This window comes from Nanorana parkeri, unplaced genomic scaffold (assembly GCF_000935625.1).
Source record: "Nanorana parkeri isolate BGI_ZX_2015 unplaced genomic scaffold, ASM93562v1 scaffold667, whole genome shotgun sequence".
In the NCBI taxonomy this organism is placed as follows: Eukaryota; Metazoa; Chordata; class Amphibia; order Anura; family Dicroglossidae; genus Nanorana; species Nanorana parkeri.
The window spans coordinates 177,232-192,750 of NW_017306935.1; the positions used below are offsets into that span (position 1 = coordinate 177,232).

At 42.4% G+C, this 15,519-nt stretch overlaps 1 protein-coding gene across 1 annotated transcript in view; it reads right to left on the reverse strand.

Moving 5' to 3' along the window:
• FARP2 (FERM, ARH/RhoGEF and pleckstrin domain protein 2) overlaps positions 1-15,519 on the reverse strand; it is a 95,756-nt gene that overhangs the window by 62,143 nt on the left and 18,094 nt on the right. The window contains exon 2 of the mRNA XM_018563475.1: positions 13,554-13,782. Coding sequence (XP_018418977.1) covers positions 13,554-13,757 — 204 coding nt within the window. The 5' untranslated portion in view covers positions 13,758-13,782. The remainder of the gene's footprint in view (positions 1-13,553; positions 13,783-15,519) is intronic.

Sequence of the window (15,519 nt, forward strand, 5' to 3'; positions counted from 1 at the left end):
GCATGAGAACCTTTACAGACCGATGCTGATGGTTTCAATATGCTGTGTACAGATTTTATAGCACTATTGTAATGTAATGATCCAACTCATTATTTACAAAGCAGAAGAAATTAAAAGAATTATGAGGCGAGTGATTTTCACTCAGCCTCATAATCTGAGCCGACCTGTGACAATGAAACTGTCACAGGTCGGCTCAGTAGATCGGGAAGTGAGTGAACACATCGTCACTCGCTCACTTCTCGATCCTGTCCCTGCAGAGAGCAGTGACTGTCACTCACGGCTCCCTGCAGGGATTCCCCCCCCTCCCCTGTCCGATCCTCCAGCACTGAATGGCGGAAAGGGGAGGGGGTGGGCACTGCTGTCAATCCTGCAACTGGGTGGATCCAGACACTATTGTCGGGATCTGTCCCGGCATCTCAGTATACCGCGAGCGGTAGCTCACGGTATACTGCGCTTTGGGTCACGGGAGAACAATAGTTTGTGTTCCTCCATGACCCTTAGGAGGAGAACTATGGGGAAAAGCCCTGACCCCATAGCTATCCTTTAAAGAACTATGTGACATGGCTTACAATGGCTAATCTACTGTTGAGACACTTGGGAAAAACACAATCTGAGCATCTTTAAGGGAACAATTGCCAAAAAAGCATGTGGGAGGTAGACCTAACATGTAGATAAAGGTCTTCTGGTCCGAGGAGACCAAGACTGAATTGCATGGCCTAAACACAACACCCTACATACAAACACTAAGGGCATTTTATAGTACTTCCCAGGTCAAAGCTCTAAGCTCAATCCAATTAAGAATCTGTTATAGGACACACAGGAATTTGTTTCATAAGATGATGTATGGCATTTAAGGTGAATGGCTCATCATAGGCTCCAGTGCTAAATCCCTGCATGCTGGTCCAGCTCGTTGCAATCTGGCAAATCCATCTGAAAAAGCACTTTGCCGCATGAAACATGTCAGAGGTGACCCCTGCTGCTATTTAGAAAACATCAAATTAATTTCCTTTCTGACTTGTTCACCAATTGCCACTCAACCTGCCAGAGCGACAGACATTTTGCCAAGAATGGGCAAATACAACAGCATCCAGATGTGCAAAAGACTTACCGCAAAAGACTCAGCCGCAATTGCAGCCAAATTATCCTTGTTACAATAAAGATTATTATCCTCCCAATTACAGGCCAATTTAATTCTAGGCTGTAAGAATAGCACATGCAAAACAGGCCAAGGAAGGAGGGGGTTGGAGTGCCAAGCCCTGTACATGTTCTTGTGTTGGCACTATACAAATTTTGCTAGCCAAGCCATGCTGGTAGTCGTAGTTCCTTTTCAGCGGATTGCTTTGGCAGGTTCAGATCATTTTAGACAAGACGTGTAATAATGTATATAATGTATACATTATTACAAAAAATACTTTATTCAACCTCAAATACTATGTAACTATGTAACTATGTATTAGATGCATATCAACTATTTAACGGCTTACAAGTTCAGCCAAATGCATGCGCCTCTAATGTTATACATATATATGAATCAGTCATCCAATGTACTGATTCTAATCTGAGTGTCAGCTCTGGGGAGTAGAGGAACGTGGGATAGTTCCACTGCAAGAGAAAAACACTACTAGTTGTAGTTATTTGCAGAAAGTACTCTGAAAATGGGACAAACTAATCAATTAAACTTGAGGAAGGACAGAACTGTTTTGGCACCTTTAGTTCTTTTGTAGCCAAAGGGACCTCTACAGACTTCAGAGAAAATTAAAGCTTTGGACTATTAACCAAAGCCGTCTTAGCATCTGGACACAATTCTCTCCGGAATTCAGAAAATTCCCCCTACAAATGGAAATAACAGAATCAGCCTGTGTGAGGCCAGAGAAATTCCACTGCGTTAACCCCCTTATGTTCACCAAGACATCCTGCATCTCAATTCGAATCTGACGAAACTCAACATTGAGCACTGTACATCACAGCGTCATTGTGCTGGACTACATGTCTCGTACCAATAGAAAACATCCTTACAGGTTATGAAATTATACACTTAAAAGCCCAACCGTGCTAACTATCACCCAGCCCAGAATTATTTATACTTCTCTGCTGCTGACAACACACCACCAAGAGGCCCGTCTATGACCCCCTGGCTCAAAAGAAGTATGGGTTGAATGATGCTGGGTGTCAGAGAATAGTTCATGGTGGAGGACATGGAGGGCATTGCTAGAGTTTGGAGACAGTAATTAGAACTTTAGTTTGTTTTTTTTATGCAAGGGGAAGTAAAGGGTTAAAAAAGAAGAACGCTGGAAATGGGTTTTAAATATCCAAGCGCTACAAAGGCAGCTTTCTCACTTTTGATGGGGATGTACATTGATTTGCCAGCAGAGGCAGTATCTGTATGGAGCTTGTATGTTCTCCTAGGTTCTGTGTACATTCCCTTCAGGTCATCCCCATTCTCATACAATCCAAAAACATGCTGGAAGGTTGGAAGTGAAATTCCAGCCAGCATCGTATGCAACAAAGCTATTTTTTTTTTCCATTTAAACATTGCAGGAATAAGCATCTGTTATGTATGTATGTATGTATGTATGTATGTATGTATGTATGTATGTATGTATGTATGTATGTATGTATGTATGTATGTATGCATGCATGCATGCATAGTAAACCCATGATAAAAGTATAATAGAAAAACACAATGCTTATTTACCTCCAGCAATGCCTGTAAAGGACGAGAGGAACCACATTAGACTTGCATATGATGCACTTGTAGGAGCAATTTATTGACATTTTATGTTCAGCAAACTCAAGCTTTAACTCAAGATTTATGTAGCCTGATCTCTTCAGTTCTGTTAAACACGCTCTCCAATATGGGGTATGAGAGACAGGATAAAAGGGACAATCTGTCACAGCATCTGCTGAACCTACCATAATGTTTTACCATTGTTCCCAATAGACACACCACCGATAAGAGTGGCCCGAGTTAAGCTGGCCTTAGGAAATGCGAATTTTGGATGATTCCTGCTGAAACTCAAGCCATGGATGACCAGTCAGCATCTCAAACTTTGAATGAAAAATCGGGTGACTGAACAGTGACTGCATCCAATAAGATACAATAGCTGCAAGAGGATATTTCTTCATCAACAGTGTTAGTGCAGACCAAGAAATTATGCGTGTATGGCTTGTCTAAAGCTGGCCACACATTATGCAACTTTTGGCCAGTTCTTCAGGACCAGCTGAAATTTTCACAGTGCGTGCTGCTGTCGGGCCCCTTTCGGCCAGCATCCCTTGATCAGAAGGAGCCAGTCGGAAAATACAACTTTAAAAAAGGTAGCTATTGAAGGAGAAGTATTGGGAGTAAAATGTACTCTTGCCAATACTTAGGGCCGGCATGCGACCCTGAAGCGGTCACACGTCGACGCTATAAAATAAAATCAAGCAACAATTTTTGGAACGTTTGTTCGAATATCTATTAGAATGGTGGATTCGACAGAAGAAAATGACAATGTTCAAGAAAATTTTTGAAGGAGCATGTGGGAAAATTTCTCTTGATTGAACTCATTTCTAACAGTTAATGTGGTTTTTATTTGGATACTCCATTCATTTAAAAATAGAACGTTAAATAAAAGCAAAAATGTAATTAAATTTCGAATGGCAATTGGCAAGTTTGTTCCCAGTATCTAATGAACGGACGGTATTTTTCGTACGAACGTTCGTGCACAAATCTACCAATGTATACACTACTTAAGGCTAGCTTCCTGTAATACACTGTACAGCAGGAAGGTGGGAGGGCCAGCAGCGTTTACTAATCAAATTCTACTGCATTGTGTAGTGCTGTTAAGCTAAATACTGGGGGCTTGTTGACAAGTGGAAAGAATAGAGAGATCCCTGAGGAAACATTTACAAAGCTTGCTTACACTACTAAATGTAATTTGGAAGAAACGCCCTTTCAAAGTATTGCCTTGTGTGCAGTCTTCAGCTATTGCTTTCTTTTGTTACCTTTTTATTTGCAATTTTTTTATCTTTACACCAAAAAACTGATGATCAGCAGCAGCATTGGAAGCACAAATTTATTATTTATTTAATAAAACAGGCAAGTTGTGGCTTTCATAAGTAGTTTATAAAAGTTACTTCTGATGTTCCTGCCACGGACCCATCTTGGGTACACATCTCTCTAACAGACTTAACTTCATTATTTGCACTCTATGCCCGAAGCCTTTTCTTCCGTCTTCATGTGGGTGTTAGTGTGCCACCCTCCTGACTCATACAACAGGCATGGACAGATCTAAGAGTCACAGCAACTACAACAGCTATTATACCAAGCCTGTGAGCATTCCAAAGCAATCAAACGTGAAAGTGCCTCTTACTGTTACACATTGGAATTGAAGGATAATGCAGCATCAATGGCTAAGGTGCTCCAACTTCTCATAAGCTTGTAAAAGGGAATGTTGCGGTACTATCATAGTCTTACCCCAACTAAACAGCTGAGTGTAATAGTTTCTTTATGGCACCTTACAATACACCTTTTATATTCCCTAAATAAACTTTGTACTATATTCCCAACAGATAATGTACAAGGGATCAGGATCTTAAAAAAGAATATAGGGTGTGCTTCCGGTTGGGTCCCTGTGCCCTTAGACCCCATTTACACTGGGTAATTTGAGATTCCTGCGTCAGTAATCCCAGATGTTATGGCTAGATGAGGCCACTGTCACCTGTTTAAATTAAATGAACGGGTGACAGCAGCCACATCTGTAAGCAGCAGTCCACATGTAATCGTATATGATGTGATTACATGCGGTTTTGAAATACATTAACTTGAATGGGTACAGGAAGAAGGGGCAGGCATTGGGACAGATAATATAAACAAAAGTTACTAAAAATTAACTTTTGGCTGATCTACTGGCTTTGTGAGAGTGTCAATCTAAAAATTTGAATAGCTGCATTTTCTTACACTCTACTTTGGGCACCAGTTGATAAAAAAAGAAAGTGGAACTGAAGAAGAGCACAGACAAGGGTGACGATTAATAAGGCCCCTTGCTAATCGTAGCTGTATGGAACGGTGGTATTTGCATGACATCCATGTCCTTTATGTTTTGTTCGTACATTTTGTGATAGAAGAAAAAAAAAAATGGAGTTGTACAGACCCATGTTATGTCTATGGGCAGCTGGATGTAAGCAGACGTATCAAATTACCTCTGATCTGTTACGTTTAGGTCCAAAAAACAAACAGAAGGATGCACCCCCCCCCCCCTTTTTTTCCAGAACTAAATGGATCTAGGAGGTTTATGTGCTCTGTACAGCAGAACAATTTACTTAGAAACCGCCGGAAAAGGAGAACACCTGCTGGTTCTATGTGGTATGGTCCACTCAAACGTTTAACTGTACTTTTTCCGCTGAAAGTCTACTTTCTACTATCCTGTCCCCATCTTAATTACCCTCAATCCCGTGACTTTGTACATGCAGCCCACTTGATCAAACGAAATGTATGCCCAAGGTCATTCTTGTCCACAAAATTGCCTCCTAAAAAGCACTCTCAGGCTTCCATGCCAAATGGACAGTGGTACTCTGGTTCACAAACATAATTCGTTCCACGATTCTGGTCGCAAACTGAATCAAACTGTGATCAGACCGCTATCTCAACTAGAGGAAGCCATGACCATGTGTTAGAGCAGGGAAGATGGCTGTGGTTGTGTTAGTCACACAAAGCAGAGTTTGCAAATGGAAGCAAATTTTGCCAAACTAAATTGTTCACGAACAGAAGCATTCGTGAACCGAGGTACCACTGTATTGTCTCAACCTCAGAAAAGGGTGCCAACTAGATTTCTCAACCTTCTCATGGCTATAACCACATGCCAAATGTTTTGGATGACCAAAATCAAAGAAATGAAAATGGGCATATCACTTGTACACCAGGATATAAAAGTACCTAGCGGTTCCAGTGTCTGGGATGGAAGTCGGGATCTCCTGCAACTGGTGCCACAATGCATGCTGTCCATACAGACTAAGACCAATCTTATATTACACAATGAAGCGCAAAAGACCCATGGTTTTCTTCAAGAAACTTGACAGAGTTGTTCTTATACACATTTGCTGAAAGGTCACACCACCTTAACCAGCGCACACCACTGTCCACAACAAGTCTACTTGGAGCTTATACTTGCCTTGTGGCTTGGCGATTGGTCACTCAGACAGAAAACAATGTCTGATAACAGGGAGGGTGTCCTCAGCCCTACACAAAATTCCAAGCCGCCACTCTTTAGTCTCTAGTAGAGATGAGGCTGGGCTGGGGCGAACTCGGATCAAACTAAAAGTAACAAGCCAAAAGTCATTTGCACTTCATTGCAAATTGAAGTCAGTCAATCTCCTTTATTGACCATCATGAGGTCACATTACTAAAGCCGCTAGCTTTAGTAACGCAACATCACGATGGTCAATATTGACTTCAATTTGCAATGGAGCGCAAGCGACTTTTGGTATGCGGAGGCATCCACAGTCACTTCCAGCACACCCCCAAACTTCTATGTGGGCTTGGCCCAGTCAGGAGTGGAATGGGATCTACTACACCTCAGTTAATACTAAACTGACTGCCACCCCCTCCTCCAGACCCAGTCTATGGTGGCAGTTGCGGCAGGGGCATTCCCCACCCACTTTGTGACGTATAGCTGCGGGGTGGGGAATGCACCTCCCCACAACTGATTGGGTCAGGTGGAGTGGGTGATGGTCACAGTTTTGATTGGGCTTGGGCAAACCAAGCCCAGACCTATCACTAGTCTGCAGTAAAGTGGTCCAGTCATAAAGCAGACCATCACATATTTTCCTAAAAAGTGACAATGCAGCTTGGAGCAAAAGTTTTCATTCATGACAACAAAGGGGTACTTTTTAAAATACAAAAATGTGATTTGACAATGCTGGCGTATTCTATTAATGCCTTGTGAATCCTAATAGGTCCACATCCAACTTCAGCCAAAGCTGTGGAAGAGTATAGCAGCTGGTCATGATCAGCAAAAAATATTAACCAGGCTGGTTAGAAAACCTTCCCCGTTCCCCTCAGAATAAGCAGTTTCAGCAAACCACTCATCTTCCCCCCACCCCTTCTCTGCACTGAAAAAAAACTGGATAGCTTAGCCGAGCTGCTGTTGCATGTTTGAGTGTTCAGCAGCAATCAGACTTGTTGCCCTGAGTTTGGTTGGATTGTGTCTGCCCTAATGTATACAACAGGGGTAGCCGAACTTTGGCTCCCCAGCTGATGTGGAACTACAAGTCCCATGAGGCACTGCAAGACTCTGACTAACAGGCATGACTCCCAGGGGCAGATGCATGATGGGATTTGTAGTTTCACCACAGCTGGAGGACCGCATTTCGGCTAACACTGCTACACGGGTAGTTCGTTGAACACTTCACCTGCCTTCGAGCTCTGCTCAGAGACAAAAGGGCAAGAACCCATCGCACTGGAAACCGCTGTTCCAAAGATAATGAGGGTGGGTGCTGCGGCTGTCGACAGTTGGCAATCGTGGTCAATATCAAACGAAATATATAGACACCGGCACTCCAATAGCAAGTCAAATATGTCCGTTTACTGACATATGAGAGACTTAACATTATGCTGCTCATACGTCAATAAACAGACGTATTTGACTTGCTGTTGGAGCGCCGGTGTCTATATATTTAGTCTGCTCAGAGACATGTGATCTTGGCTCCAACCAATCAAGATCCTGTCCTTGAAAATATACATTTTAAAATGCAACTTAGAGCAAACATTTATCTTACGAGAGTTACCTTGACCACATGCTGTAATGTTCTGTACAGAAGAATTTAGGGGCGGCAGTCTATTTTTATGTGGTCAGCTGTTACTCGCTTATGCACAGGATAGTTCTGAAAACACACAAACTCTTTGGCAAGAAACCAAATAGAGGAATGGGATGGTTAGATATTTTATATGTTCTTTTGATGGATCAGACACTCAAGATTACAGCTACACAGAGTGGAGCCCTCAGAAATAAACAATCAAAATGTGTGCAGCATATACTCATGCTCTGTATCACAGCTTAAAGGGGAAGTGCGTGTGCATACTATATAACATACACTTCCACTGTAAGCAGTAATACAGAGTATGCTGCACACATGTCCAAGTTTTTTCTACTTATTTATTGGAACTCCAGGCACTGAGATAGCTTTGTAAATCCTTAAGTGTAAAACAAAAAATGTACCCCTGGGCAGGTGTGTTTACTGTGCAGATCATAAACTTGTATACACCAGTTACTACAGCGATCGCTGTACTTCCCGCACTACAGCTATGAGAGCTGCAAAATTCATACAGGGAAGCGATCATGTCCATTATCCATCCCTCCTCTTCCCTTGTCCATTCACAGAATGCCTTGTATTCTGTAATTGGTTTTAAATACACGGCATTCTGTGAAAAGACAAGGGGACTAGAGGGGCATATAAGTGACACAATCACTTCCCTGTATGAGGGCTGCAGCTCTCATAGCTTTAGCGCAGGAATTACAGTACCAGCTGTAATATCTGACTTACACATATTATGAACTTCACAGTAAGGCGAAGTGATCTGCATAGTTACCTCCCTGTATTAAAGAAAAGACACTACACTATCTCTAATATTATAAAACTCTAAGGCCTGGTTCACACCTAGGCGTTTTACATCGCGTTCCTACGGGCTTTAAAACGCTCAACATGTGAAAACCAATGATTGCCATGGGCATGGTTTCCACCTGGGCGTTTTACAGCGCGTAGGAACGCGCTGCATAACGCCCTAAGCCCAAAGAAGTACAGGAGCTTCTTTGGGGCGTTTTGCCGCGCGTTTCCATTTATATTCCCGAGTGTGGATTGGGGTTAACAAGGCGGAAACCCCGAGCCACACTCGGGAATAAAGCGTACAGGTCTTACCTTATCCACGATCCCCGCTGTGTCCTCCGGCGACTGCCGACTTCCGTCCCTTGCGAGCGGCCGCGTCACAGGGGGCGGAGCCGGCGGGAAGTTTAAAAGTGAAAACAAATTTTTTAAAACTCATACCGCCATGACGGAAAAACGCGCTAAAAAACAAGCTGAAAAAATACGCTCAGGTGTGAACCCAGCCTAAGTTCATATACTTAGTGACAATTATACAAAATGTTCACTCCAACTTATATATAGTCCATATAAAAATGTTCCCAAAAATATGATCAAAAATAAATGTGATGAAATCCTTGTGTTCACTTTCTTTATATTACATTTCATCACATTTAAGGATTTCATCACATTTATTTTTGATCATATCATTTTTGGGAACATTTTTTATATGGACTATATACACTGAGTGGCCAGATTATTATGACCACCTGACGTTTGTAGGCATATTAGCTATAATTTTGCACTGAAGTTGCTAGAGGGCCAGACCATTATAAATAGGGAAGCAGGTTGTTTACCACGACAGTAGAAGTGATTTTTTTTTCTGAAGCTATGGGTAAACTACGCAATTTAACAGCCTTTGAACGTGGGATGATTGTTGGCGCCGGAGCCATGGAGCGAGTATCAGCAAAACAGCAGAATTCGTTAAATGTTCAAGAGCAGCTGTTGTTAAACCTGGGTCTGAACGTGCGAATTGTGGCCATCAGCGACTAGGTCAATGTTAGGGCAGAACAGAGAGTGGCAAGACAACAGAAGGGCAACAGTGCATCAAATTACTGCAGATCTTAATCAGGGATCCTCTCAAATGATCTCTGAACGCACTGTTCGCCGTACGCTGCATCGTTTGGGATATGGAAGCCTAAGGCCTGTTCAAACACCTTTTCTGTCTGCAGTTAAGATAAAACGTCTCCAATTCGCACAGGAACACAAGGATTGGACAGTCGAGCATTGGAAAAAAAGTAATGTGGTCCGATGAATCACATTTCCAGTTGCATCATGCAGATGGCAGAGTGAGAATTTGGCAGGAACAGCATGAAAGCATGCACCCCACATGCATGAGTACAACCCTTCAAACTGGTGGGGGCAGTGTTATGGTTTGGGCCATGTTTTCCTGCCATGATTTGGGCCCTTTAATTCGTGTGGAACAACGTCTGAATAGCACAACATACCAAAGTATGTTGAGGTTGGATCCCAATAAAGATGGCTTCTTCCAACAAGACAATGCGCCATGCCACGGTGCTCGTATTGTGCAGGAGTGGTTTCAAGAACATGAGGGAGACTTTACCTTGCTTAGGTGGCCCCCACAATCACCAGATCTCAATCCAATTGAGCATTTGTGGGACGAAGTTGAAAGAGCCATCAGGCAGCTGGTTCCACAACCATCAAATCTCACAGAACTGGACAGTGCTATTCAACAGGCATGGTGTCAGATTCCTCGCATCACCTTTCAACATCTCGTGGAGTCAATGCCAAGAAGAATCGTCGCAGTATTGAAGGCAAAAGGTGGCCCAACTAAGTACTGATGGGGTGGTCATAATAATCTGGCCACTCAGTGTATAAGTTGGAGTGAACATTTTGTATAATTGTCACCAAGTATATGCACTTAGGCTGGGTTCACACCTAGGCGTATCGAATATGCGCGTTTGTCGCGCATTTACGAGGACTACTTGGCTGTATCCCAATGGAAACGCGCGACAAAAACGCCCCAAATAAGCTCCTGTACTTCTTTGGGCGTAGGGCCCATACGGCCTGTAATACGCCCAGGTGTGAACCATACCCATAGGAAATAATGGGATTTCGGTGGTTTGAGCGTTTTGCAGAGCGTTCGAACGCGCTACAAAATGCCCAGGTGTGAACCAGGCCTTAAGAGTTTTATAATATTAGAGATTGCGCAATGTCTTTTGTTTAATATAATGTGGGAGAAGTTTCTATAGCTTCTCTCTGTCTCTGCAGCTGTCAATAGGGTGTTATTGAGGATTTTGGTGTAGAGCACTATAGCGCGGATAATCATTTGTTTTGATAGTTACCTCCCTGACCAGAGGTAACTTAACATGTCTGTACCTGAAATTCTCGAGAAGAGAACCTAGCATTAGCATGGCATAATGATGATAGACCAGTTTGCTCATTTTTACCCTTTGCTATTGAAACAAGGGTTCAAGTGCTCCGCAAGAAACAAAAGATCTTTCAGGTCTTCTTTTTTGGTTTCATTAGAAACACGCAAGGGGTCCCCTCCCTGTGCAGTGTTTGGTCGGACTGCTGATTTGATCTGAACAGGTGTTTATTAGGAGGGCTAAGCCTCAAATACCAATCACTACTAGATGGTGCATCTAAAAATTGGTAGATGTAAGAATAGGACAAAAAAACAACAGTTTAACAATAAGCACATAAGTGTTCAAGTCGGAAGTGAAACTACTGTCATGTAAAACACAGCAAATCAAAAGCTTGAGATATACTCACTCAATAGACATAAAAGTATAATAGGGTATGAAAATGAATGAGGCACCATACTTAAAAATGGAAGTTAAGTCTTTAAAAACAGTATTACTACTACTACAGAAGAAAGATTTGTATACACAGAGGTAAAAAGAGTAAAGCTTGTTAGAACAGCTTATCCTGTGTCCATCTGCTGCCCATTCAAGACAAACCTGTCCTGAGGATAGCAGCTGTTCCGTGGCATTACATGCAATCCAGCACCAGATTACAAGGGGAATCCTGGCTGTGCCTCTCGTAACAGCATCATGCACAGTCACTAACGCAACATGCGACTAGCTTCAACAGCCATATCACATGCAAAAAGTTGAATCTCAACCCCCTCTATATATTACCAGTACTAATGGCCAAAAGAAAGCATTAGAACATTTACAATCATGCTACATTCATCGCAAAATACAATCAGCATATTAGATATTGCGTTATCACTTAACTACCAACTGTCCCCCAAAAACTGGTATATTAAAAGAACTATTGAGTTAAGGCTTTTCCCCATAGTTCTCCTTAGGGTAACGGGACACAAACTAGCGTCCTCCCGTCACCCTAGGCTCGGTATAATGCGGCGTCTCAGTATACTGCGAGCAACAGCTTGCGGTATACTGAGACGCCGCAGTATACCGCGAGCTGCTGCTCGTGGTATACCGTGACGCTGCAGCTGAAGCGGATCCCAACAATTGTGCCGGGATCCGCCCAGCTGCGTGACTGACAGCTGGCTCTGCCTATCTAGAGGCAGAGCCAGCTGTATCCGCCCCCTCCCCCGTCCGTTCCGCCAGTCAGCGCTGGCGGATCGGGGTGTTCGCTCACCTCCCGATCTACTGAGCCGACCTGTGACAGTCTCATTGTCACAGGTCGGCTAGAACTATGAGGTGAGTGAAAAGCACTCACCTCATAGTTCTCCTTTAAGTACCTTTATGATTTAAAGGAGTGGTCTGTGAATGGCAGATGTTTTTTTTATTTACCTCAACACAGGTTTAGTTTAAAAGATGATGATGCACCAATAAATGAGCCCAATGGCTTCCCATAAATTCTAGGGACTTTGGGGCTTAGATGGTATACAGTACACTATGGTTCTCAATTTTGCGTCCAATAACTTGGAGAGTCCCTGCTATTGCTTACTACATAACAAAACAAATTATAACAATATATCGAAGAAGAGTTAAAACTCTTGTAATGCCTATGTAAAACAGATAGTAATGCACAAGCATCTTGATACCTAGTAGTAGGAGAAGTTGGTGGCCGATTTAAAGCTCCTGCACCTACCATAAACAAAAATTCCGGGCGAAATGACCCTCTATGCAATGATACTTATAACCCTGAGGATCATTGTGAACAGCTTCAAGACCGCCATGAATCCTTGAAAAATTAGAAATGTTTCACCAATCCGTGTTGGACTATCCAAGCTTCCTATAATAGTGGATTATGACTCGTGATGTTCATATTGATTGACATGCTGCCAGGTACCGCCTAGTATATAGCCAACATACATTGTCCTGTGATGTAGCCATCATCTTTCAATAGAACGAGACAAATGATTTCCTTATATTTATCCTAATAACGTCACTAGGGCCCATTTAGAGCTATGGGTGTGCGTGGAGGTTTGTGTTTTCATTAGTGTTAGGCAGGTGAATTGTTATGCCTCAACATGTATATCCTTTGCGCATGGACACGCATTGACATGCTTTTCCAATGCAATTTTTTTTAATGAGTATTCGGAGAGGATAGACTTATCAGCTATTGACCAAGGCTTTTTAATACATGTTCCCAATATATCAAAATTGCCAACACATGCATTTTTGATTGCATTGATATCAACTTATGTTAAAATGGACATGCGTTTTAAAACAACGTGCTGCACCACAGTACTGAAATAGCAACATACCCGATCTTTTATTTATGGAGAACCATGATACAGGCATTTTTGTATGCAAGGATGCATGTGTTAAAAATGTACATGGGCCCTAAATAGTAAGGGTCACATGCAAGAAATAGAGGCTCATTAAATCAGCAAAAAACATACTGCAGCAGATTAAACACTCAGACTTCATCTTCAACTGTTCAGGCTAGACACAAAAAACTAGTCCATGAGGTTTATTGAGGTTTTTTTTTCCTATATACATTATATATTATACATTATCACTGCGACATGTATTAAAGAATATTCTAGAACTTACCCCAATTTCCACAGGTAGGTCTGTGCCATCCAGCAGCAATACAGACGAAGTTAGATTTTGGTTGGTGTTCTTGGAAGGAGAAGACGATAGAGCTGTGCTGAGGTTCTGTCCTGGTTCCAGTGTACTAATACCAGTACTTCTTTCTGCACCTAGACGGGCACCTGGAGTCTGCAACACTCGATATGTTCCTTCTATTTCCCCCATGATAGCCCAGTCTGGTTTTTATTTCCTGAAATAAATCAAAAAGACAAAATATATAAATATGCAAATGCACAAGGCTGCAAGATCAAATCCAACTGTCACAGTCCAACCTAAGCTCATGGAACATGAAAGCAGAGTTGATTAATGGTCTACTGGTGGAGTTGATTACTGGTCTAAGTCTACAGCAATTCTCACAGCTGGTTACTATTTTACAGAAATCTTTTCTCTAATGTTTGCGCACATTGGACACTTCCCGCTTCTGCCTTCAATTTAATAATAAAGCCTGCTGATGCCTTGCTCTCAGGAATGAGATGGGTGATGTTTATGCATTTGTCACTTAAAGAACTTTAGAAAACGCACTCTTGCCGTGGGGCTACCCCTGCACTGCAAGGGTTAGGTGCTCATTTTGTCTATAAGGCTTAAATAAGCAATTTTTCAGCCAGAAAATTGGCTGCTGAACAGTGACTTCATCCAATTAGCTGCCCTCACTGTTTGGCTATTTTACCAATCACAGTTCTTATCCAATGGCATTCAGTGTGGATTGGGGAATTGTGCTTCTTTTTTAATAAGCCCACAAGCTGAATGAGTTAGAATGACCAGTGTATAGCCATCTTTAGCTATGGTTAGAGTGGTAACTGATGCGTTTACAAATTTATTTGGATTATATCAGGCAGTGTGTGAGATTTGTACCTGCCAGGTCTCTTTTAGAGATGCATTTTATTGGACTGCAAGTGATCTACATATTACAACTGATGAACCCAAAAAGCAGGGTGTTATTTGCAGTGTTAAGGTACATTTAATAAATCTTAACCGAGGTAATGTAAGCTTCACGTGTGATGACAATAGTGTGAACTGTAGCGGACGCATGTCAAATATGTCCAAGCAGCACTGACTGGGCTGTTGACTGGTCTCTGCAGCCTCTTCGCCTCTGGACCCTGGCGTTCTAATGTCCGCTGACGCCCTCGCATCTAATGCAGGTCCATTGACTTGCATTAGACGTGAGGATACCGAGGGACATTTCACAGCCGGAGGGGGGAGAGAGGTGACTGCTGGGGGACCACAGATCAGGTGAGTATATCTGCTTTTTTGTTAGTGCAAACAGGGCCAACCAATGTTGGAATTTCTCCTGTCCTGCTGTCCTTGTTGAACAGGAGAAAGCAGAAGTCTTGCTGACTTGGACGACATTCAAGCAGTGTATGGCCAGCGTAAAACCGCCATCAGTCCAACTACACGTTTCAGTTATGCAGTATTAATTGTATGCATATATACTATAGTAGAATTTCACAAACCTGTACTCAAGTCCCACACTAGTGCTTGTCCTGCCAGTACTACATTTGGGAAAGCTAGTAAATCAGTAATGCACTTAGTTATGCATGTGGACAATCCACTGATTGAACTTTAGGACAGGTTTGAGGAAAAAAAACGCACTGTAGAATCAAGACAAAACATTTGATCAGTTTCTTGGGAATTGAAAAGAATCTCTGCTCACATTTAAAAATGTATTAAGGTAGCAAAATGGTTACATAGGCATACATTAATCCCAGGAGCCAGGTCGCCAATCCTCCTTAAGATTTTCAGCTGGCGCCCACCTTTTGAGGTTCTATTGATCAATGAAGATGGCTCCGAAAACATTCTATTGGCTCCTGGATAGGACACCCCCGATTCCCGAATCCCATAAAATGTGTCCACCCCTTAGTAGTTATAGATTAGTTATGCCTTAAAGCCTCTGTAAATCAGACTTCCCTTCTTACCATCACACCTACCT